The 26,226-nt window shown below is 38.7% G+C and overlaps 1 protein-coding gene across 8 annotated transcripts; it reads left to right on the top strand.

Annotated features, from left to right (window-relative positions):
* The first annotated feature begins 231 nt into the window (after positions 1-231).
* Positions 232-26,077, top strand: mybpha (myosin binding protein Ha). Of its 8 annotated transcripts, none has more exons than XM_079588320.1 (14): positions 276-563; positions 2,069-2,113; positions 2,337-2,402; positions 3,522-3,653; positions 4,351-4,518; positions 8,706-8,794; positions 8,883-9,078; positions 9,244-9,383; positions 12,528-12,687; positions 16,067-16,203; positions 20,816-21,002; positions 21,245-21,290; positions 25,546-25,592; positions 25,803-26,077. In XM_079588320.1, the coding sequence occupies exons 1-12, from the start codon at positions 356-358 to the stop codon at positions 21,274-21,276; spliced, it is 1,560 nt and encodes a 519-aa protein (XP_079444446.1). In that variant the 5' UTR covers positions 276-355; the 3' UTR covers positions 21,277-21,290; positions 25,546-25,592; positions 25,803-26,077. The 8 variants fall into 8 exon arrangements, with proteins under 8 accessions (XP_079444449.1, XP_079444446.1, XP_079444445.1 ...); XM_079588319.1 differs by having other exon boundaries at positions 2,334-2,402; XM_079588318.1 differs by having other exon boundaries at positions 320-563; positions 16,034-16,203.
* The last annotated feature ends 149 nt before the right edge of the window (positions 26,078-26,226 follow it).

Raw genomic sequence — 26,226 nt, 5'->3', positions numbered from 1 at the left:
CGTTGCAGTTACTCTTTTAGACAAACGAGGGTGCCAAATGTCAAGAAGTAGGATCAAATTCAAGACATCAAATATTAAAAATGAGAATGGTCAAGTAAAACAAGAGTGAGAAATAATTGGACGCTAGGCACGAAAGCTACATGATACTGAGTCAACCAATTACTATGAATAACTTTAATGAGGTGAGACCAGTTTAGGGTTAGTTGATAAGAACAGATTTATCTGTGTACTGGGGGCTATTTAAAGAAGAGGAGGAGTCCCGAAGGTTCATACTCAGAGGTGGTATAAATTGAACGTCCCAAAAGACATTGCCATTTCAAAGACCGGCTGTCCTGTTGAGTTTCTCCCAAGCATCATGCCAGCCAAACCAGCGCCTATAAAGAAGTCAGCCAAGAAGGCTGCTGCAAAAGAGGAGAAGCCGGCAGAGCCTGTGCCCGAGACTGTCCCGGCTGAGGTGCCTCCTGTGCCCGAGACTGTCCCGACTGAAGCAGCGGCGGTAGAAGCTCCGGCTGAAGAGGCAGCGGCTGAACCTGCCCCCGCTGCAGAGGCACCTGCTCCTGAAGGTACTCGGTTTATAAGTGTGCCTAACCGTAATAACGACATCTCATTTAAAAGATGAATTCTTCAGATTATTTTAGTAATACTAACAGTCATACTGTAAAATTGACACTCACGCAAAGTTTATAATTGCCTACTGTGTCATCGACGTCTGTCAGCTGTCTTGCAATTAAAGAATGAATGTATCATCTGTAATTTCGAGGACTCACTCATGCCCCCTACTGAACAACATGCACTACTTCCACTCACTTCACTGGGAACCTGACGATGTTCTTCTCTAAATTTACTTAATAGTTTGCCATAACATCATTGTTGGCCTACTACAGTGATTGCTGCTACTGTATGACATTATAATAAATATACATTTAAAATATAATTTAATAAAATAAATATTCAATTTTGACGTTAATTATTTATTTATCTATCGACAGTGGCGGCTAATACCAAGTTACTAAAGTTACTGTAGTAAAACTCTGATGTTTTGGGAAGGTTAGAATGATTAAAATATGTCCCCTTATTGATTTAGGAAAATGGAATTGTCATTCTGAACATCCACAAACTGCTGGAAGATAACTTCTTGGGTGTTGGCTTTACAATCGTGACTTTTATAAACTTAAACTTCCAATGTTCATGCAGGAGATTTAAAAAGAGAATGTATTTTAAGAGAATCCAACCTGAGCTGCCGAAAGTCTGAACTGTCACATATCTAAATATTCGAATTATTATCTACATGATGTAGAAATTTCCCTGATGTGTGTCTAACCCTAGAGGTCCCTTATAAACATGTACAGTAGTACCTGTCGACCACTGGACTTTGTATTACAGAAGCATTCTAATTTATGACCTATCCACTAACATGTACCTAATATATTCTTACATTTATTTAACATGTAACGCTAGACTCGACCCCTGCTGCTCAGGGTTAGACTGCTGCCCCTTAAGATGGGACATAGGGTATAAGGTAAAGCTATAACAAAACCACTGCTGGTTATTACTGCCCTGTCAAATTTACTTCGCTTTTGCATTGGAAATAGCATTATATAAGCATCTCAATGTTCAAATCATGTTTCATTTTCAGCTTTCAAATTTTAAATGGCGTTAACCCACATCTGGTCAAAACTGGTTCCCCTCACCTGTTGTTAAGTCTTCAGTAAACTGGCCTGCTGTGCTGAGTGCAAAAACTACTAATCATCAACCATGTGTGTGGTCAAATCAAGATTAGCTTGTGGTGGGAGAGCGTGTGTCACTACATGCTGATATGGCATGGCTTTTCCCCTGAGTTTTCTTAAACATCAGTTGCTGTGACTGCTTCATGAGGGCAATATATAAGTATATTTATCTGCTGAAGTTTCTGTTGCAGAAGAAGGTGCTATTCCTGCAACTGTTGCTCCATGACGCTAAACTACCATTACGAAAAAAAATACGAAAAAAAACAGTTTATTCAAAACGGTATCTAGCGATCTCTCGTGAGTAGCACTGCTCTAATGGAAGTCTAATGATTTGCTATTAGGCCCTGCTGATGAAGCTGCTCCCTCCACTAATGCTCCAGCTGAGGGTAAATAATTCTGCTTTTGTTATCATTTTTAACTGTTCAATTTCAGTTTGGATCCAGACACTGTATTTTGACTTGCACCCTTTAGAAAATGGCAATGCACAAGGCTCATTCAGTCTCAAATATTTTGTGTTATCATTTTATCGACATCTAGGCAGTAATATCCATGACACATTTGAATAATTATAACTCTGAATCCGAATAATCCTGCATATTTGATCAGCAGCTGCTCCTGCTGAAGCTGCACCTGTAGAAGAGCCACCTAAACCACCAACACCACCTCCTCCAGCAGGTAATCCATCCATCCATCCATCCATCAATACAACGAATCTATCCGAATTGATCCACCCAATCCATCCATCAATACACCTAATCCATCCATTCACCCAATCCATCCATCCATCAGTCCACCTATCCATCCATTCACCCAATCCATCCATCAATACACCTAATCCCATCCTTTCACCCAATCCATCCATCCATCAGTCCACCTATCCATCCATTCACCCAATCCATCCATCCATCAATCCATCAGTCCACCTATCCATCCATTCACCCAATCCATCCATCCATCAGTCCACCTATCCATCCATTCACCCAATCCATCCATCCATCCATCCATCCATCCATCCATCAATTCATCAGTCCACCTATCCATCCATTCACCCAATCCATCCCTCCATCGATCCATCAGTCCACCTATCCATCCATTCACCCAATCCATCCATCCATCAATCCATCAGTCCACCTATCCACCCATTCACCCCATCCATCCATATATCCAATGGACCCCATCCATCCATCCATCCATCCATCCATCCATCCATCCATTCATCCATACATCCATCTATCCAATGGACCCCATCCATCCTTCCATCCACCCACCCAATCAATCAATCAATCAATCTATCCATTCATCCATTTATACAATCAACCCCATCCATCCAGTTAATCAATCCAATCCATCTGCCCATTTATCCAACCTAACCATCCTCCCAATCCATACATCCACCCAATAAATCCATTCAATCCATCCACCCAATCCATCAATCCACTTAATCCATCTACCCAATCTATCAATCCACCCAATCCATCCATCCATCCATCCATCCATCCATCCATCCATCCATCCACCCATCCATCCATCCATCCATTCATTCATTCATTCATCCATCCATCCATCCATTCATCCATCCATCCATCCACCCATTCAACCATGAAATCAATAGGCCTAATTAATCAATTAAATCCATTCATCCTTCCATCCATTCAAACAGTTAATCTACCAAATTCATCCATCCACCCATTTATCCATCAAATTCATCCACCTAATCCATCCATTCATCTCTATAAAAGTGAATGTGTTTTCTTCTATGAATTGATTGTTTTTATGTCTCTAATGAATGTGCAGTGCCCGCCAGTGCCCCTCAGAACCTCAGCTTGGATGATATCAATGATACCTCAGTCACTCTTAAGTGGAGATCCCCGGAGAACATTGGCTCTGGACTGGATGGATACATTGTAGAATACTGCAAGGAAGGATGTGTGTATATCCTCTCAGTATTGCTTATAAGCTCTTTAGATTAGGGATAGTGTTTCAATCATCATGCCTTCATCTTGAAATTGAACCATGTAGAACTATCAGATGTCACAAGAAAAGTGAGTTCTATGACAGTCTGCTATAGCACCTGTCTTTAAAATGTCACCACAGACTGATTTATAGCTCGCCCCTGTAAGTCTCCCTATTAGGAAGGGATGCTTTCAACCAACTGTCACCGTATCTGCACATCCCACATTTAGATTTGTGGATCTATACTGACATCACTGCTAGTGTGTTTGGAAATTCATACTGGGTAGTTGACGCATAACATCAATATTTTTTTTATTTTTTATTTTTTGTTTATGAATGTATAATCAAAACTTAGAGAATGCAATGTTTAATATTTAATCGCCTTCTTGCCTTCACAAGTTGATTTCTCAAGGTCCTGTGGTGCGACCAATTCTTAAGTAAATTTAAAATGAATTAAAATGCTAAAACGTTTATGATTGTACTTTTAAAAACGATTGTTTTAGTTGTACATGGAATATCATCCAAACTTTCCAAAAGTTGTCCATGTCAAACTGCCGTTAAATCTACCCCAATTTTATATTAAGCTTAAGTTTTTAATACATTATTTAATGTTTTCTTTTGTGAAATTTTATGAAGTTATATATCATCCCTCCATGTTTACACTCTACAGCTGCTGAATGGGTGGCTGCCAATACCGAACTCACCACGTCCAACCGGTTTGTCATCAGCGGCCTGACAACCGGAGACCTACTTAACATCCGCGTCGTGGCCATGAATGCCGGAGGCCGTAGCGAGCCCGTCGCCCTGCCGCAGCCCGTCCCCGTCCGTGAGATTATGGGTGAGTGTCTACGCATCGCTGAAAAGACCCACATGTGTAGGGGACAGATGAAAGTGACGAATCATCTCTGGTTACTTCACAGAGTCTGATTACTTCAAACACTAATTACTTCATAGTGTTATACTTTTTCAGTGTATTCTCTGAGCCCTGGCTCATGTGGCTTACTGCCGAAGCTCAGATGACAGTGTGTGTTTCCCTACAGTGAGAGGAGCTGGTGTAAGTGCACTGCCTCAGCTTTTAGCTACCTCTCTTGCCCTCAATGGATTCAACAGCTGTGGGTATATAAATCCCATTGGATTGCGCCGACAAGAGCTTTCATTAGCATTTAAATTACAAACATAAAGACCTAGGGCTGTCAGTGCAATCTGAGCTAAACGCATACTGTAGATTATCCTCCTAAATGGAGTGTAGTACTTGCATAATGGTGTATATTTATAAGAATTTTTATCTAGCTAAAGGATTGTATGAACTGCTTTCATTGCTGGTGCAGTGTTTATATTCAGGGCTTGGTTCTTTGCCAATTGCACTTGACCGCTTTCATTGGTGGAGCTTGACCTTGAATCATTGGGCCAGATTTACCATCAGTCTGCGTCAGTGGAAACCCCCTTTTGGCGTTAAAAGAAAAATACTGTCAGGATTTACTAAAGACTCACTGTTAAGTGTTGGATAGTCTGTGGTTTTCCCATGGAATTGGGCTACTTTTAAGTTGTTGTCATGTGTTGATTTCTTTTTCCTCCTGGTTGATTCCCAACCTCCCGGAACGTACAATTTTGGCACTCTAACCTTCAAATTGCATTATGAAAACTGCATTTGGATATTTTGGGGTTATTTTTTGATTGGCCATTGGACTAGTTTGGTTGCGCAGACCTGGCAACCCTGCACACAGTAAGAAAAAAACGTTAATATTGAACAGATTTATTATTTTATTTGTTACTTTTATTGGTTACACTTTATTTCGATAGTCCACTTTAGACATTCCACTAACCATAAGTAACTTTTCAACTATATGTCAACTAACTCTCATTAGAGTATTAGTAGACTGTTAGTAGACTGTTAGGTTAGGGTTAGGTGTTAGGGTTCGGGTTAGGAGAATAAGTTGACTTGTAGTTGCCAAGTTACTTATATTCAGATGTCTGTTAGGGGACCAACAAAATAAAGTGTTAGCAGATATTAAGCAGACAGTCTACTAATCCTCTAATGACAGTTAGTTGGCATTTAGCTGCAAAGTTAATTATAGTTAGTAGAATGTCTAAAGTAGATAGTAGTATAAAGTGTTTCCCTTTTATTCATGAAATGTGGAATTGCTCAGAGAATTAGATATCAATTATATCGAATCAGACATCAGAAATAGCCAGGGTCGCTGATAAGAGAGGACAACTGAGACAAATGTTCACGGTCGAGGGGGGCAGTAAGAGTTTTACAAATCTGGCTTTCCATGTTGACATGGCCAGCTAGTGGCTGTTATGTTTTGGCTTAACTCTGTGCGTTTTGAACTGTTATTTGTTTTGTAAAATACATCGCCTTAATCAAATACCCACATACGATTCTGAAATCAACTCATGTTGTTAATAGGTCAAACAAGCCTGACCAAAAAGAGATATGGAGGCATGTTGGCTTGGAGAACCAAACGGGAACGATCTGTCCATCCATTTGGGTTTAGCCGGTGAATGTTGTGGTGTGTGGCAGCCATTCAAGACATCACACAGGATTACATATCCGAACACGGACTGCAAAAAGGGATCGAAGAAGCAGGATTAGGTTTTTCACACGTACAAGCACAGGCATTTGAGAAATTAGGTCAGGTATGGTAAAGTAAGCCGTAGGTGAGCTGAATGTGAACCTTCAAAGCCAACTGTGCCGTCCCACAGTGCCACCCAAATCAAGCATTATGTCAGCATATCAGCTCAGCAATGTGTGTCGCTCCACAGACGTCAATTGTTTCCTGTAATAATGATTGAACTTTGGAGTCCTGGGAAGTAAGGATTAGAGGTCTGGTGGGATAGATTTGGGAGGCTGTACCCTAATGGTAACACATGTGCTCGGAGAGGACAGCTAATAGAGATTTTGATCAGAGAGGTCAAAGGTCCTGGTATGGCACATGGTTGTCTAGAGCAGTGGTTCACAAAACTGGGGTATGTGAGGTGATAGATTGAATGCCTGAACAAAATTGTTTTTGAAGGTTTTGCTGTTCATTTAATTCTACCTTAAAATAACATTAAAACTGAGCATGTATTGGACAGGCGAAACGCGGGTAAAAACTGAAAAAATTTAGTACCGTAACATTAGTACATTAGTGCTGTTTTCGACAAAGTACCTTTCTAATAGTGGGGTTTTAGCACTTACTAGCATGAAGAACACATAGACAGAGACTGTGTGCATAGATGTTGATTTAAGACTCAAACTCTTTGACAAGTGTTAGTTCTTGTTTTTAATGTTGATATTTGTACGAGCAAGAATGCATTTTTCCCGAATATCCGCACAATTGCCAATGTGACATTGAATTAATACAACAGTTCAACAGACAAAAAGGTAATATTAGGTACATTTTAAACGCCGTATTGTCAGTATTGTTTGCTCTTTTTTCAATGAAGTAAGCACAGCAGAACTGTTGTCCGTTTCCCGGCAACACAGCAGTGTTTCGTTAGTGAACGAATCTGCAGCTTTGAGCAAATCGTGAGAGTCAATGATTCAATGACCCATTCATAAATACATGAATTTATACGCGAGTCAGGTTTCTCGACAAGAAAGACTTCTGCACAGGATACACCTGTGCATCCTCACTCGTCGATCCTCTGGAAGCCTCCTCACTCCTCATTCCCTCGCTCCTCCGTCCTCCAGCCCGTGACCCGGAAACCGATCGTACTCAGCCATCTTAAAGGACATCTCAATTCTCGCATTGCCCTGAGAGGAGACAAGGAACGAGGAGTGAGGAAGCTTCCTGAGGAGTCATGAGCGAGGATGCACAGACGTATACTTCCCTCGCATCCTAAGGGGGTGGAGCTAAGACACAAGAAAAGGAGGAGAGGAAAGGAAGCGAGGATGCAAAAAAAAGACATGAGAAGCACCTTATGACTCACTTATTAAGACAGTGACTTACAACCACCTACTGGTGGTTTTAGTTTAATATGTAAAAGTATCACTTCATATTTCTCTATTGAACTTTTTTTATTTAAAACATTCTCTTAACATTATTTATGCCATAATTGCATTCAAGTCTCATCTGAGCAGCATTAAACAGTGTGTAAATACATCTAGATGCAGTTTGTCCTTTAATAGTGTTAGAAAAACTCTGCCTTTATAAAGTAAAAAAAGCTTTAAAAAAAGCACCTGAAAATCAATTTAAGGGGGCAAATGGAAAAGATGTGACTGCAGTCTAAGTGGAAGAGAGGGGTACGCAGATGGATGTTGGGTTTGGGAACAACTGGTATAGAGGGAGAAAGTCAAAAGTTTCACCAACAGACATCCTTGTTTCAATTATTAATTTAGTTTACATTTTCTTGTTTTGTTTGTTTTTAACATCATTCCTTCACATTAACGAAACGTAGAGTAGAAACAGAGCAACTAGTAATGAGGATGAGACTGGCCTGTAATATGAAGGCTGTTGACCTGCAGACGGTCTGGCATAGATCTATTTCTGGATGCATTCCAGTGACCTAAGACACAGTGACATGTGCTCTATCCAATATACAGTATAGCAAGAATAAACCTGTCGAAACGAAGTTAATCATTAACACATTTAAATACATTTACATTACGTTCATGCATTTGGCAGACGCGTTTATCCAAAGCGACTTACAGTGCATTTCAAGGTACACATTTACATTCTTATCAGTTCTTGCTTTCCCTGGGAATCGAACCCGTGACCTTGGTGTTGCAAGCGCCAACGCTCTACCGTTTGAACTACAGGAAATAATTGTGTAAGCATTCAATATGTTTAAAACATACTATATCTATTGCCATTTGTCAAATTTAGGAAAGTCAGTTTGTGTAATTTAACACTATGCATTTCATAATAAGACCAATTTAATTTAATTTAATTATTCAATTTTGTTTTGTTTATTTTATTGAAAATACAAGCCAACCAAACCAGCTCATATAAGACTGTTTTAATCTAAATATGATCCCCCAAATAAATAATAAATACATCTAAATTTGCTCTTGTGTTTTTTGTTGTTGTTGTTTTCCAGATCGACCCAAGATCCGCATGCCCCGTGCCCTGAGGTCAAGACACGTCAAGCATGTTGGCGAAAAGATCAATCTTGTTATCCCATTCTGTGTAAGTTCAGAGTTGTATATGTATATAAGTCAAACAGAGCCGTGCTTATTTTATGCTCTAATATGTTTGATAATTCTCTGTTTTGCAGGGCAAACCAAAACCTGTGATATCTTGGACCAAGGATGGCCAGCCTTTGGATACAAAGAAGATAAATATCCGCAACAGCGACAAGGATAGCATCCTGTTTATCCGCAAGGCTGAGCGAGACGACTCTGGCAGCTATGAGATGACCGTGAAGATCGACAGCTTCGAGGACAAGGCTACCCTCATAATTCAGATAGTCGGTGAGACATGCTATGATCTAGAGCTCTTCTTGGACCTTGGCTATTTCTGTTCCCCTTGCATTTTCATTCTTAGTCCATTCCTTGACACCTCTGTTTACGGAGTAAGACCTCACAGTGTAAAATGATCCATACTGAGGCTAAATCATTTTTAATGGTTGTGTGTAGCTCTGCCTGGTCCTCCTGCATCTGTCAAGCTAGTCGACTCTTGGGGCTTCAATGCAGCTTTGGAATGGACCTCTCCCAAAGACAATGGCAACACTGAGATCACTGGATACACCATTCAGAAGGCTGACAAGAAAACTGGAGTAAGTAACTCATTATTGGCACATTAATAGAGTAACGCAAAAGGAACACTTCCTTTATCAAAGGAGCAATGTTATTAGGGGTGAGAAAATTGCACTTTAGTGAAGTTCACATCGTAACCCATCTAATCCTCCAATTAAAGGGATAGTTCACTTTGAAATACATTTTTGATATGTTTTAGCTTACCTCAGAGGCATCGAAGATGTAGGTGTCTTTGTTTCCACAGTATTTTCAATTTTGATTTTTTTAGGTCAAACCGTAGTTGTCTGTCAGTCATATCATGCAGGTCTATGGGGTCCACCTCAAAGAGCATGCACAGAGAAGTCCAAATTAAACATGACTTAATGACTCGTAAATCTAAGTACACATTGATGGCCTAAGACACGAAACGAGCGGTTTGTGTGAGAAAACGAATAGTATTTATATCGTTTTTACCTCTTGTAACACAGCCAAGTCCAAAGTGATCTGAGGGCGCGAGCGCATCCTGGTGTGTGACGTGTGCGCAGACTGGTGCATAGATGTATACACTAGATGTCGCCTTGGCTACGGCAGTTCATTGGAACGAATGTCTTTAATGCGACATATAGTGTATATATATCTATGCACCAGTCTGCGTACACGTCACACAGAAGGAAGCGCCGGCGCCCTCAGAGTACTTGGACGTGACTGTGATTACAAGAGGTAAAAACGACATAAATACTGTTCGTTTTCTCACACAAACCGCTCGTTTCGTGTCTTAGGCCATCAATGTGTACTTACATTTACGAGTCATTAAGTCATGTTTAATTTTGACTTCTCTGTGCATGCTCTTTGAGGTGGACCCCATAGACCTGCATGATATGACTGTCAGACAACAACGGTTTGACCTAAAAATATCAAAATTGAAAATACTGTGGAAACAAAGACACCTACATCTTGGATGCCCTTGAGGTAAGCTAAAACATATCAAAAATTAATTTCAAAGTGAACTATCCCTTTAACTGCCGGAGCATATAAGCAGCCGCTCGATCACCTTGCTCTGGCATCAGCTGTTTTGGGATCCCTCCACCTCCCCAACTCCACCAACATAATTTAGGCATCTTGCTACCATACTCATCATCTAAGCTAGTAGTCCCACTGGGGGGAATATCTAAGCTCGAGTTGAAGCTGCTTCCGTGAGCCCCTCCACTGCGGACAGCAAGCCAAATATGCTTGTAGAAGCATATTTCTATTATGCTTGTAGAACCACACTTCCTGCTCAGCTACTGTTCGGACGCTCTTGCTTACTGCTCCGCGCTTTGCTCTATCGCTTTTATATGGGCAAAGGAACTCGTGAAATAAACTATGTTATCTAACATTAAATTAACATAATATGAATAGCTAGTTTTAATCACATGAGATGTCTGCAGTCCTGCAGATCTGGCCTGTCCCACATCAGAGGTCATTTTGATATATTTACAATTTAATTGATACACAATTCATCATATACAAATATATTGCAGTATAACTTATGTTATATTGAAAATATTTTAATTACCAAAAATAAACTATATAACAGTGCCGCACACATAGACGGAGGGGGAACCAACTAAGGCTAGACGCGCTTCCTCCTTAAAAACACATTTAAAGTAGAATGTCATGAAAATAAATAATCAACACATCCCAGCATAAACGCTCTTGATGAATGATTTTTTATTAAAGTGGCTATGTTCACAAACTACTATAATTAGAACAGAAAAACAAACTGTATGCGTGATTTGACATGGCAGTTCGAATAATAAATAACCATTGCTTTATCTAATGCTGCAAAAAGTTTTCTTCAAATTCTGAATGGATAATATCGCCAAGAAAGCATGCAAAAAGCATTTCTTTTATAATAACTAAAAAGCTTTCACTCATCTCAATTCATTGCGATCACACAAAGCGCCGCTAATCAATGAAGCTGAGTGCACAATGAATCTCTTCTTTAGCCTACATAATGTCTACACTGTTTTTTAAGTTAACTTATAAAGAGAGGGTTTGTGAGAATGCAGAACTCAGCACTGGACAATCAGAAGCAGCATAAGTCCGAGTCCGTGGCCCAGCCTTACACACACTTCTCCTATGGCCCCACATTTTGTGTGAAACCCTAAAATAAATAAAATAACATAAATAAATAAATAATTATTTTAGATATTTATTCAGATAACAAATACAGTATAATTCCCTAACCTAAAGATGCAGCCACATTTACTATTGTTAGACCGTTTTTTTTGTGGGTGAAATCTATTCATTTCAATAGGAATCCACTCGATCAATAATTTACTGTGAGAGCAAAAGATTTCCCCAGGAAGGAAACGAGTAAATTTAACAGCGTAATATTTAACTGTATTTCACATTTTATTTGAAACCCAGTTACTGTATGAGTTTCTCCTTATTAGAAACAGGAGAATTTATTTATTTATTTATTTTGATTGCAGGAATGCATAGAAAATGCTCATATACCGTAATACTGAGTATGACCTGCTGAAGTTGACTGTCAACATTTTGAAAATATGTATTAGCAACTTCAGGCATGATGTGTGTTTGCTCTGATAGCCTAAACCACATCCACTTACCACAGTGATAACTGACTGCGAGCATTGAATGCTCCTCAAAACATGTTTATTTATTTTTTAAAGTGATATGTATGTCGTCATACTTAAGCAAGGCTTAATTTAGCCTCCTGTCAAGTCTGTAAATCTAAACGAAGAGTCTTGAGACTCTGTATATGGACATGACGCGTCTATCTATAAGCTTGTATCTGGGTGTCTAACGCATGGGTCAGATGACTTCTTGGCGGGAGATCATCCGGTTGGGAATGTGTAAAGTGCTGACAGATAGAGAGAGAGCTCAATGTTGACATCTCATAACTCTGACTGTCATGATGATGTGAATCATGATACTAAACAGCTAGCTTGATGTGAATACAAGATGTCTAGAGAACATACTGTACGGTGCAAAAACACTTCATCTAAGAGCACCTTTGCCAAAGCCAAAGATATTTAACACTGTAATGCAAATCACTTTGTTTACGATTTATTTATTGGATGTAACCCACAGGGAAATATTTCCCTGGCTTGTGCTCAATTTAGTGATAGTCTATAATGTCCTTTCATACTAAGTGTATTACTGTTTTTTTTTTCCAGGATTGGTTCACGGTTCTCGAGCACTTCCACAGGCTGAACGCCACAGTCACTGACCTTGTGATGGGAAATGTATACACCTTCAGAGTTTTTGCAGAAAACAAGGTTGGAAAGAGTGAGACTGCTGCTGTAACAAAAGCTGCTGCTCATATTCAGAAAACAGGTGAGGTCACAACGTTGTTGTTTTATGGCACTTCCAACTTCTCCTATTAGGTAAAGTTAACTTGGTTTCTGAAGAAAACTAAATGAAAAAAAAATATTAATGTATTGCATGGCTTGACTGAGGTAAAATTACTAATATATAGCCTTGAGTGGCTTATTGCTGGCAGCAGCAGAATACAATACACCCATGTTCAATAAATGCAAAGATATGCCATGAAACTCTAGATGGTGCAGGCTGATAGTCCTTAACTCAATCTGCTTGCAACCACATCGTTCTCTAGGAAACAGCAGTTTGGTTCCTGCTGTATCAGTAGCCAATGAGCTCGCTGCTCAACCTTTAATATTTGGTCAGCATTTGCTGTAGCAGTTGCAGTGCACTTTCAGAAACCCTCCACCTTCCCCAGCTCCACCTGTATAGATATACTGTGGGTATTTCATGTATGCTATATTGTACAGCAGCTGCATGTCTTATTTGCTTACCATGTATATATTGGCAGTAGCAAGTCCTGTACTTTCAGCCAAGACCAAGTATATCAACACTGTCATATCCATTACTATGCCAAACACAAGGAGAGTTGCCATGACAGAAATAAATACAACAATCACAATAAACAATTCTTCCACTAAGTAATTAAATCCATTCATCATAACTGCAGGCTGTTTGTGGTTGTCATGCAACATAAAAAAATTTGCACATTAATATAATTAAAATTATGTATAGTCACAGGTGTGTGTGTTTGTGTGCAGTACAGCTATATAAATACAACACTGTTCAAAAGTTTGAGGTGAGTAAGATTTATGTTTTAAATGTATAGTAGTAATACTTGTATTTAGCAAGGATGCATTAAATTGATCAAAAGTGACATTAAAGACTATTTAATAATGTTACAAAATATTAATATTTCAAATAAAAGCTGTTCTTTTGATAATTCTATCCGTCAAAAAAATCAAGAAAAAAATGTTCACGGTTTCCACAATTTTTTTTTAAAAGGTCATTAATTGCACACAACCTCACATTATATTTTGTACGGCAGGATGCAAACAGCTTACAAATAAACTGACTTATTGATATAATTGATATTAATAACTTCTACTAAATTAACTGTACATACTAAGTATTCTCACTGTGTGGAGATAAGACTTGGCTCTGCTTTGAGTGCGACAGTTATCATTCCTCACATCAGTGCTACATGGGGTCTACATAATAAAATGGATTACGCTGCAGTGCTGCAAAACTGACAATAATTTAGCAACATGCATCAGTCATCTCTCTTAATAAGTAGCTGTTACATCCTGAAGTAGCTGACACTGAGCTGGTGACGTTTCCTAACTTCCAGCCTGTTGTAACCTTCTATCCTGAGCCAAAAGCTTTTTGCAAGCACAAGGCTTTAAGGTTAGCACATTCTATGCTATCTTTGTTGCATATAAATTATATAATATATATTATCATAACAATTAGGGAGGTGTTACAGTGGTCAACTTTTCGACTTTTTCGACCAAGAAACTTCTAGCTGATTAGTGAGGTCAAATAATTTACCTAAATTTCTCTTTTTTTAATTTTGATGTTTATGAAAACAATGATGATGATATGTTTTTGATATGTTTAGTGCTTTAATTACCATGCTAGCAGCTTGCAATGCCTTATACAGCTGTTATACAGTTAGCATACTCATCAGGCAATCAACCTCTTTTCCCCTTAAATCAGTGGTCTCTAACCTGCAGATTAGCTCCAACCCTAATTAAACCCATCTGATCTAATCAAGGTTTTCAGGATTACTAAACTGTGTTCGAAATCACCCCCTATACACTCTTCACAATTCCCTACATCACTCCACTAATAGTCCACTTGAAGGAGTGAATGAAAACGTGTGAGTGAATTCCAACACTGAGTGAGCCAGGAAGGGCTGCCACTTCTGCATATTTTGTGCTTGCTGTTGAATAATCATTTGAAACTTTGCAAACTGGCAGCTCCAGTAGTAATGAAAAAAATTATCTGGAACTAGCATTTATAAACCTTGATTAAACAAATATAATAATGAATAAAAAATGTTTTATTTCTTTATGATATTATGCTGTAGCCACATTAGGCCAGCGGTTTGGAAAATGGATGGATGGATGATCTGGTCAGATGCGATAATTAATTTGACAACTTTCACAGTACATTTTGGGTATTCTCTAGCCGTTGAGCCTAGATCAGTTGTACACTTGTTGTTGTGGTGCATTATGAGATTGAATGAGTGCACCCGTGCCACTATGGTTTCAGACACCACTACAAAAGGCTGTCCCCTCAAATAGTGGCTTATTTAAGGGTATAGGGGGCAATTCTTCCCTAGAAACTTCCAGGTACAGTAGGTGAGTTAGAAAGCTGGTTGGAGCCAAACTCTTCAGGACAGTGGCCCACAAAGAGCTGTATTAGAGACTACAGCCTCAAATCAAGGTGGTCCAGTCCTGCTCCTGGAGGGCCACCTTCCATCAGAGTTTAGCTCCAGCCCTAATTAATACACCTTTACCAGCTAATCAAAGAGTGTCCGAAATCATCTCCTGTTAGGTTAGGGTTAGTAGAATAAGTTGATATACAGTATACTTGCAAAGTTACTTATAGTCAGTTGAATGTCTGTTGGGGGACCATCAAATATAATAAAATAGTATAATATATTAGCAGATATTAAGCAGAACGTCTACTTATACTCTAATGACTGGTTGTTGACATTAAGTTGCAAAGTTACTTATTGTCAATAGATTGTCTAAAGTGGACTAAATAAAGTATTACCATAAAGTGCGCTATAAGAAGGGACTGCCATTTGCAATGATGTCCGAAACCATAATGGACATTATCAAGTTCACTCATTCAATCCCACAATGCACCTCTATAATGAGTATTCAACCAATGTACAATTAAAAGCTAGTTGCTAAAAAAATGCACATGCTCTAATAATCAAGGCGGATGAATTCCAGTGTCTTGCTCTCAGTTTCTGAATTTGCTCACTCAATTTCATTCACTCAATTCAAATGGATTGTATCAGTGGTGCAATGTAGGGAATAGTGAATAAGGGTAGAGGAATGATTTTGGATACAGCCAAGGTCTTAAGGATCACTAGAAACTTCCAGCCAGATGTTGGCCCTCCAGGAGCAGGATTGGACACCCATGTCTTACATCCATAGGTGCTACCGCCAACATTCAGACTGACATATTTTGCTTTTGCAACTTGCATTGCAGCCCTTCTATGGAACGTGTCCGATTGGAACCCGACTAGGAACCCACCAACTAATGGATTTTAAAACCTGTAGTTTTGCACATCCATAGTCCTAATTTCATGTAACAGCTATACCCTCCTGACAACTGTCAGTCCCGGCTGAGGTTGTTGTCCCCTGTCCTGTAGGTATTGTCTACAAACCACCAGAGTACAAGGAGCACGATTTCAGTGAGGCTCCCAAGTTCACAGCTCTCCTCAACGACAGAGCTGCCACTGTGGGCTACAACACTAAACTACTGTGTGCAGTCCGAGGCAGTCCAAAGGTATGGATGATCTCTCTTCTGCTGATTTGGTATAGTCCTCCATGCCCTCCTTTTACATTTTATATTGTGGACAACGTACCAACTAGTAGCTAAAGGTTTGGAGCCAGGAATTAGCTGATGAGTCGCTACAAATATACTTCTGAAAGAGTATCGTTGTAATTCAAACAACAGTTGTTAATAATCCAACGGTGGTATCAACATATCCAAACGTCCTTGGGTTCAAGTTCAATAAATAGCTTAATTATACCCATAGCTGTAGTCATAAGGCACAAAAAGCAAAGTGATGTTGGTCTTTCCTGCTGACCACTAAAGCCAGCTGGTAAACACTCATGTGGGGACTATGTTAGCTTGTCATTCCCAAGGAGGGGGACATAGAATCAAGTTTCGAGAACAGCTGAGATGGATGCAAAAACTGGGCTGAATGCAAATTCTGATGAGGTAGTCTTCTAGGACACTCAAAAATTATTGTTCATTAAAGCTTGCAGTGATGCGGCCTGCTGTCTATTTTGTGCTAACAAAGTTCCAGAGATGTCAAGGGTGTCTTGGGCATGTTGGATTTAGAAATGTAAAACCTTCAAAGACATGATAGGACATAACATGTTCAAGAACACAGTTATGGCTTCCTCGATAGGATTGGTATTGTATTTACAACATGCTCCAAGCAATAAACTCTGTTCCAGAGTATACTTTACTAAGTAAAGCTTTATTTATATAGCACTTTTTAAAAACAGTGTTCACAAAGTGCTTTACAGAAGAAGAAAAAAGAAAAAAAAAAGTAAATCAAGGAAAGACCCTAGTGATCAAATGTGTTTTGAGAGACATTTTAAGTGCAGACAGTGCAGACAGTCAATTGCTCAGGTTGTCAGTTCAATTACTCAGGAAGAGAGTTCCATAGCTTGGGACTAAAATGACTAAGGGCTGACTTGCCATTTTTCAGCCGTGTTTTTGGTACAACCAACAAGGTACTATTGGACGTTCTGAGCTGTCTTGCTGGAGTATATTTATTCAACATATTAGAAAGGTACTATATTGATTCATGAAGTACCATGAAGACATTTAAAGAATAGTAAGTGTAAGTGATTTCTCATTTTAGAGCAAGATAGCCTTCCTGCAGCTGCATTCTGAACTCTTTGTAAGTGTTTATTTGAGCTCTTTGGTAACCCAGCAAACTCTATTGCAATAGTAAAGTCTAAATGTTACAAATGCAAGAACAAGTTTCTCGTTGTTAGAAGGGAAGAGAATATCACATAGTTAGGGATTAGTGCATTTTATATAAAGACTGTGACATTCAAAAACCCTTGCTCCAGATTTTCATGATCTGGCTCAATTTATATTTGGCACCAAACCAGTTCCATGGTGTCTCAGGGTTTTTGGATGAAGTTGGAAACCTAAAACCGTCAAAGCCACTAGAGAACATCATGCTGTACTTCATATAAGGATGCCAAAGATTATTTTCCACCATCATTGTGGAAACTGTGCCTATCCATCATGTTTATCCGGAACATTTGACACGGTTAAACTTACTTTTTCCACTTTGGTGCTACAAAATCAGGATACGTCTTGGACACAAGAGTTGGTGACAGTGTGAAAATGTACAGTAACTAAACATTGGAGAAAGAAAGATTATGTGCTGGATGTACTTGCTCTGAACTATTTGGCCCAGTGGAGCTACATGGTAATTGCTTCCTCAACAGGATTGCTATGTTAGCTTATTCCTCCCATTGAAAATTGTTTTCGTAAGGCCAAGGAATGATGTTCATTGTCCAGATGCCAGTTTGTGAAAGTCAGCAAGTTGACTAAACAGCACAGTCTTTGAAGAACAGATGCTACATTTTTTTTGAAAATATAAGACCAGCACAGAATAATCAGATGTCCGATTGGCAAGATCCCAGCTACGATCTGTTGTGCATTACTATATCTGCTAACCATTGTCCTCAAAAGCATAGCTAACATAGTTATAGCTACAGTTTGGCTACTGTAACGCATTCATTATTTCCTGTAAAGCTTTCGCATTAGCCTGAATGAGGATCAACTAGAGTTCAACTTCTAAAATCAAACTGCTCAAAGTGATTTTAGACAAGTTTTCACTGGAGTTAAACATTAGCATGTTTAATTCATGAAGGAGTGTATGTTAATTAAGACCTCATTTCAATCTTCCCTAAAACACCTCTGCATTAGCCATTCTGTGCTAGCTTGATGTCTGGAAAAATGTAGCATCTTGTGGACACAATCTGTGTGTGGAACCAAAGGTATTAGATCCCAGAGGAGCTCTATGTTTCTCTTTTCTGGAAAATTACACATGAAGCAGTGGGACATAAGTTAGCACCATAATGCTACAGTACGTGCTAACAGAATGCTGAAATGCCTCTGTGACTTTGACCAATGCAGTGCAGCTGATGAACCAAGTGGGCAGAAATTCAGGTACTGAGACGTGTGACATTTTATATAAGGACCATGACACCTCTAAGTGTGTGTGAGGGATAAAATTAATGAGGCTAGGGAAGCATTAGCACTGGAGTTGCGTTATATAGCTTCAGTTACACCAGTTCACAGCATTACTGTGGGTTATTAAATGCCTCTCAGTTTCTCATCCATGTATTAATTACACCTTATTAAAATTGTGTTTAATTGCAAGTGTTTAAATGGTACTGTGTTAAACTTGGAATGGTCCAGTTTGATGGATGACTTGCTGATGTTAGTTCCCAGCAAACACAGAACGTTGGCACAACGTACCCGACCTTCTAACAACGTTTTAACAACATGGCCAAAAGGTTGCAATAACTACGTTGTGTGGTGAAGGTTGTTACAGCGTTGTCACAATGTTGACATTGAACAACCGTTCAGGGCCATTGCTTAAGGTTGTGCCTAGGGTGTCTGGACAACCACTGGACGACATATGTAATCGTCACTGTTCTTAAGCGTGAATCAGTCTTTTAAATTTCAACCGACCGTTGGGCTCATTGTGTTGTCTCATTAATCATCGAGCAAGTTTAATTGCGTTTAATTTACCTCAGCTACAAGATACGTAGTTATTCAAACACAGCCTACAACTTCCTTTTCTAATGTGATATTAATTTGTTCAGTCTAACTGAAGGGACAGATTAACGTTAGCTGATAATTCATGGTGTTTGCGATCTTGAGTAAATTACTAATGTATGCTAACGTTAGCTATATTTATTTTAGTATTTAGATATTCTTTAATCCTTACCGTTAGGAAAAGTGTTCTTCTGGTCAGGTATGACAAATATTTATTTACTTTATGCCAAAAGTTATAAGCCCTAATTAATCCAAAATTACTTTAATGATGAGTAATTGACATTTCAGCACTCATTGAACAGGCAGCGCCTTAAAGCAGGGCTATGCAGTTTCGGGAATTTTTTCGCTGTATTCTCGCTTTTTGCTCGCAGGTTTCTCTAGAGCTCCCCCTACAGCTCTGGAATAGATATTTGACAACACTGTCATCTGTCTAAAAACTGGTTGTCGTCTCTCAGATACCAGAGGCTAGTAGATCAACGACATCAAAGCAGATGGGACATTTTTTACAACGTCTTCTTCATTCGGGTTCGAACAGCTTGAGGGAGCGCAATGATGACAGAATTTTAGCAGATTTCTTTTTGCTGTAAAGCAGTTCTTTACATCGCGAGAACTGATATCACACGATACTTCCTGACGCCGCGTCCGGCGGCCCGCAGGCTCAAAGTTGCAAGTGTGTTTTTTACGCTCACATGCGATAGTGGGGTGCGAAACGACCACCATTCAACCCGAAAAAAGTAATATAACCATTCCAATGACTTCAGTTAAGGTAAAAAAACTGCATTGTTCACCTTTAAGTGCGTAATTGTGGCATGTTCATGTTTTTTTTTCCTTTTTTGGATACGCACAGAGAAAAAAAAAAGGTTTGAAACCGCTTGCCCACCTGTTTAGTTTTTCCTTTGATTTGTCTGCTATTTAGTCTCATTCGTTTCTTTGTTCCTCTGGATTTGTTGTTTCCTGGACTGATTCTTTATCGCCCGGCTTTCGACTACGCTCCCCTGTCTGCCATGTACAGAACCCAGTTTAGTTCATTAAAAGTTCTGATATGCCTTCATTTATTATACTTAAAAGAAATGTGTAGCCTATATGACTTTTTTTTTTTTTTTTTTTATGTATGACTTTTGGAAGTGCAATTTGATTGCAATTTTAATAAAGTTGAAGTAACACAACCTTCTGGGTTTCTTTCAGGGGTTTTTAAAAAAAATTCTTCCCATTTTTACTCCTCAAAGTGTACACCTGCAGGTGTTGATTATAATTAATTTACTGTTAGACCCATTAAATAACAATAAGGATAAACAATATTTAAAAAGTATAAAATTATCTAACATCCGATCAAAACATAACATGCTAAATTGGGTATATCTAGCATAAAAAAAAAAATGGTCAGAACGTCGTCTCTCAGTTGCTGAATGTCGCGCAACAACGTTGCTACAGCCCTGTCGCGTCTTACAATTCTACGTTGTTACAATGTTACGAGCACCTGCAGAGAGATGCAACGTGCCACAGATGTTGCCACAACGTAAATGTGTTTGCTGTGTTGTGACTATGTCAGTTGAAATGACATGTATTTTGTCTGCAGCCTAAGATCGAGTGGCTGAAGAATCAGATGCTCATAGGGGATGATCCCAAATACAGGCAGATCAACAACCAGGGAGTGTGCTCGCTCGAAATCCGCAAACCATCCAGCTTTGATGGTGGCGTCTACACTTGCAGGGCCAAGAATTCCCTTGGTGAGGCTACAGTTGCCTGTAGGCTGGAGGTCAAACGTAAGTACAGGATCGTTTGCTCTTTGCCTGACACGCTAATGTGCTACAAGTTGCATTTTCCGCTGATTATAGTGACATTGATCCTTTAAGGTGTTTATCTGGGAAAGGAATGGCAAGCGAGCATTTTTTTTGTGCTGACTATGATTAATTTGAGTTGTTTAAAAGCATGTATAATGTGTGGGTGTGAGTACTGGATGTGTACAGAGATATGTTGATGTCAATTTGCTTTTCTCTTTTACCAGAGGTGACCATCCAAGAAGAAAAAGTTAAATAAGATGATGTGCACAGGTCAGTAAATAAAAAATGGTTTAGATTGAAATACATAATCGCAATTAATCTCATTTAACATAAAAGTTGTTTTTAATAATATATATGTATATATGTTATTATTTTTATATATATTATGTGTGTGTGTGTGTGTGTGTGTGTGTGTGTGTGTGTGTGTGTGTGTGTGTGTGTGTGTGTGTGTGTGTGTGTGTGTGTGTGTGTTATAGAATGCGATTAATCACGATTAATCGATTTGACAACACTTTTATTATTTATAAATAAATAATATATGAATAGTATTTACTGTTTTTAACATAGTACAAACATGTTATGTACAAAATTAAAATATAAAGTGAAATAAAATATATTATTATTGTTGTTGTCCTCCATGGACAAACAGTTACACTCTGTAAGATAACTTAAATAACTCTGAAAAGCTGATGTGCAGCAAAAGCATGTCTGTCATGTTGTAACTTGTTTTTTAAAGTGTCTGTAAATCCTTTTGAATGCACACTATGCCTCCAGGAATGGTTTGCTCTTTCACCACTACGATCTTTGAAAGACATTCAGCATCCGGTTTAAATGACAGTTAAACAATTATTATTACAATTATTATTTATATTGTTTTAAACTCGGAAACTATCAAAATCTATTGTTACATGCAAAAAAAAAATGAATTGACAATGCAATTAATTGATGGGGGAGTAAAACAATCTGACGAAACATTGTTGTAGACTTTGTGTGTCTAACATCCCTATCAGGGAGTCTCTGACATGTGTAGCCACTTCAACTCAAAGAGGCCAGAGTGACTGTTAGCGGTTGTGTGGGCTAAAAATAAAACCGTGGCCTGGCAGAGAGCAGAGAACAGAAAACAGCACATCACCAATGACTTCCGACAGTTACCACACGCTGCCGGACACACCTCAAGTTCACACCTCATGTTTGTTCACAAGCACTGAAAGATTAGTTTGTTGAATGCACAAGCAACACCTAAAACCTAGGAAATGTAATAGTTACGAAGAAAAATAACCATCTTTTTATACCATTTATACCATCTTTTTAATGTAACAATAAACATTTACCCTCCTAAAGTCACCATAAAATCAAAATTGACAATTCACAATTGTGGAATATTGCAGTTTTTATTACAAATTATTTATCCGTGCATATTTTTAATTTTTAATTTATTTATTAATGTGTAATCTTAATCAAAGTAACTTCCCCTCCCTCCAGCAGAGACATCTCTTCTCTTCTCTGATGACGTGTTTACAAGTGCGAGGTCTGGACAATAACCCGTCACTCACATGAGATCCACCAACTGCAAACTCACACCCTACGTTTTTTCTTGTTCATTAACTCGTCATAATAATATATATTTCACAATATGAAAGAAACGAGTATCACAAAGTTTCATGCCAATTTTAAAGGCACACCACGGCTTCACTAGCCTGGGAAAACCCAGACCACTCTCAGTTGTAACTGAGTTAGGGTCTGGCAAAGCTCCATAGACAATTCATTTCCACAGGGGCGTCACCAACGGACGTCGCTTATATGGCTCTGGGCGCAATTGGGTAGATCTAAAACCAATCAGAGCGACGGAGAAACATCTGAGACTCTCAGCAATTCTCTGTTTGTGTTTTTCAGGAAGATGTAGCAATGGCTTCTGACGACTTTTGCCGTTTTTGTAAATGACCATTTTAAATTGCTTGAAACAGACGCGATAGCGGCATCCATCTCTGTAATGTACAAAATCTGCGTCACCGTCGCTGCTCTGTCGTCATCGTGTAAAGCCCGCCCCAACGTTTCTGATTGTCGCCGCAATTTCGACGGATTGGAAATGGGTTTCAATGGGCTCTTTGCCAGACCCACTTGCAGAGCAAATCTAAATTTGCCGGAAGTGGTCTGGGTTTTCCCAGGCTACGGCTTCACATTAACACCCGCCAAATGCGTGTGTATTTCAGCAGTGGCATTTAACGCATTCACTCCTACTTGCCACTTTGGAGGGTTGAATTTTTACATATAATACAGTGCCTAGAATAAGTGAATAGAGATTAGCATGGGGTACTTTCCATAAAATAATCTCTCAATGCAAATCAAACCAGCTATTAGGCTAACTGGAATAAAACCACGCCAATCTCTAGGTATGGTGAAGGGTGTGTGATGATGTGGGGCTATTTTAATTCTAGAGGCCAAGGGAACTTTATCAGGATGCATAGTATCCTGGATCCATGAAATAACTGGCCTTTAAAAATAAAAATCTGCCTGCCTCTATGGGAATTTAACATAGGGGTGTCCTGACTTATGCACCCTGTATTTTAAGGAAGAACATTTATTTATTTACGATACATTATTCATTCACAAAGAAAATTGGCGTCCTTAAAGGTTGGAGTTTTCCTCATTTTAATTAAAATTAAGCCATTAAGATCAATTTCCAAAAGATTATTTTTTTTATTCCTCTTTATAGTCAACTTTAGCATGGGCATGTTCACTTTAGGCACTGTATATACATTTTTCTATTTTAGCCTTTTAAAAAGGCGGTTCCACTTTATTTTGATAGTCCACTTTAGACATTCTACTTACTATAAGTAACTTTTCAACTACATGTCAACTAACTCTCATTAGAGTATTAGTAGACTATAGTAGACTGTTAGTAGACTGTTAGGTTATGGTTAGGTGTTAGGGTTCGGGTTAGGAGAATAAGTTGACTTGTAGTTTCCAAGTTACTTATAGCCAGTAGAATATCTGTTGGGGGGGACGATCAAAATAAAGTGTTAGCAAATATTAAGCAGACAGTCTACTAATACTCTAATGACAGTTAGTTGACATGTGCTGTAGCTGCAGAGTTACTTATAGTCAGTAGAATGTCTAAAGTGGACTATCGAAATAAAGTGTTACCAAAAAGGCATCTAAAAATAATAAACTAAGTCCAATTAAGTGTTTTTGAAAATCTAGATTATTTGATATATATCACTGAATTATCTGAAACGCTTCTAATCCTAATTTTTTGCCTAATAGATGCACGAGCTGTGCTTTCTCTCTCTCATTTCTCCGACAGCGAGTGACACACAAACGTGCAGTGTGCACAAACCCACAAACTCCCCTCACTCACTCGTTTCATTTGCTCCGGGTGAATATTGTTGGTATTGGTAATACAGGGCTTGAATTTCGGCATAGTATAGCATTTATTGCGCATAATTTTACTCATTCCCACAGATGTTGTGCTCACACCCAAAGTCTGTGCAGATAAAGCCACCTCTCAGTACTAAATTGAGTTCTTTTTTGCTGCTTATTGCGGTTAAACAGTCAAATACACACAAAATAATGCCGGTCTTGGCGAGTATTCATGTAAACACAGTCAGTTAAGTTTAAGTGAACGTAAAAAGTTGAGAAAGAAAACGCATGTGTAACAGTATAATGGATCCGTGCGTTAAATATAACTATACAAATATAAATATACCTGCTGCCAAATTATGACATAATATAAAATAATATCTACATGGACATTTTCCCCATGGTATCCACAATATTGTGGCCAGTGAAAATGCTGAGTGGCTAGTAACTTTGTAAAACCACTTTTAGTTATCATGGACTTTTAGTTTGAGTTGTACCTGAGTTGTACCCTCACGTTCATTCTCTGTCCGGTCACGTTCACATTTACTGTGTGTTGCTACCTTCTGTTAACCTTGTGGATATTTTATATTAAACTCGTGTTGGACCCTCCTCCATCTTCGTCTGTTTACCTGCAATCACCCGTGACAGGCTGAGGCGTCATATACTGACGCTTTTGACATATCGTCTACATCTAACGCACATGGCACCCTTTAGCGTCAATATGAGACGCAGATAGATATGGGCCAGAAGGCGCCTCCTAGCGGTCTAACCCTAACCCTACCCCAGACCTAAACCCAACCATAACCGAACAAAGCTCTGTGCGTGTCATATTGACGCTAAAGGGTGCCATGTGCGTTGGATGTAGACGAAATGTCAAACGTGTCAGTAAATGACGCCCTAGTATGAGAATGCGTTGGTTAATGTCATGCCCTGAGAAGCACTATAGCAAAGTTACACAAAATATAGCTTACAACTGCATAGTAGCAGGTAACTCTGCAAAATATGTGCTATAAATCTCCCAGCTTTGCCAAAATCATCAATTTGTAACTAACTGAAATATCAACTTTATTTTCCAATGCTAGTTACTGTGGGTAGCTACTTTAAATTTTTGAGAATAGGATAAATATTGGTTAGTAATGATGTGACGATCATTGTTTTTTTGCAGTTCTCATGTTAAGGAGCAGCAGGACATAATGCTATAGAATAACAATGGTGAGCGAAGCTACAATAACTCTACAATATACCAATATACAAATACTCTGGTCTTCCTGTACTATATATCGAATAGTATAAGAAATAACTTATATAGAATATGTAGTCCCACACATATTCAGTGCATTTGGTGTAGTTTAACAGATGCATTCTGGGGAATGAAGTTTCCTGGTACCTGACGCACGTTCTTCTCTCTTTCTCCTGTTGTAGATGTTTACAGTGGTGCCGGAGGATGAGCTGACGTGTGCACAATAATAGAGGCCCAGACTCGCTTCTGTGATTCATTCTTTCAACAAAATACAAGAAACATCGGATAGATTCCTGTTTGGCTTAAAATTAATAACCTGTTAGTGAGGGCATAACTGATAATTTTTTGTTTTATATTTCTTGCATGTATTCACTTTAGTTGTTAGAACCTGTTTATTCATGATGAAATCCCACGTTGTAATTGAGAGTGTTTCCAATAAAATAATAAACCCACATATCTTATATAATATTATATAATAATCTATAAATTATTTTATATATTTATTATATTTAAAACATATTCTGCTTTTTTTTTTTTATTATTGGATATAGTGCTGCAGTGAACAAAAATCCTATTGTTTGTGAAATTCTATGTCAAATTTGATTC

This window comes from Phoxinus phoxinus (assembly GCF_949152265.1).
Source record: "Phoxinus phoxinus genome assembly, chromosome: 18".
Taxonomy (NCBI): domain Eukaryota; kingdom Metazoa; phylum Chordata; class Actinopteri; order Cypriniformes; family Leuciscidae; genus Phoxinus; species Phoxinus phoxinus.
The sequence above is the reverse complement of the archived record's forward strand: the minus strand, read 5'-3'. Positions and strand labels throughout refer to the sequence as shown.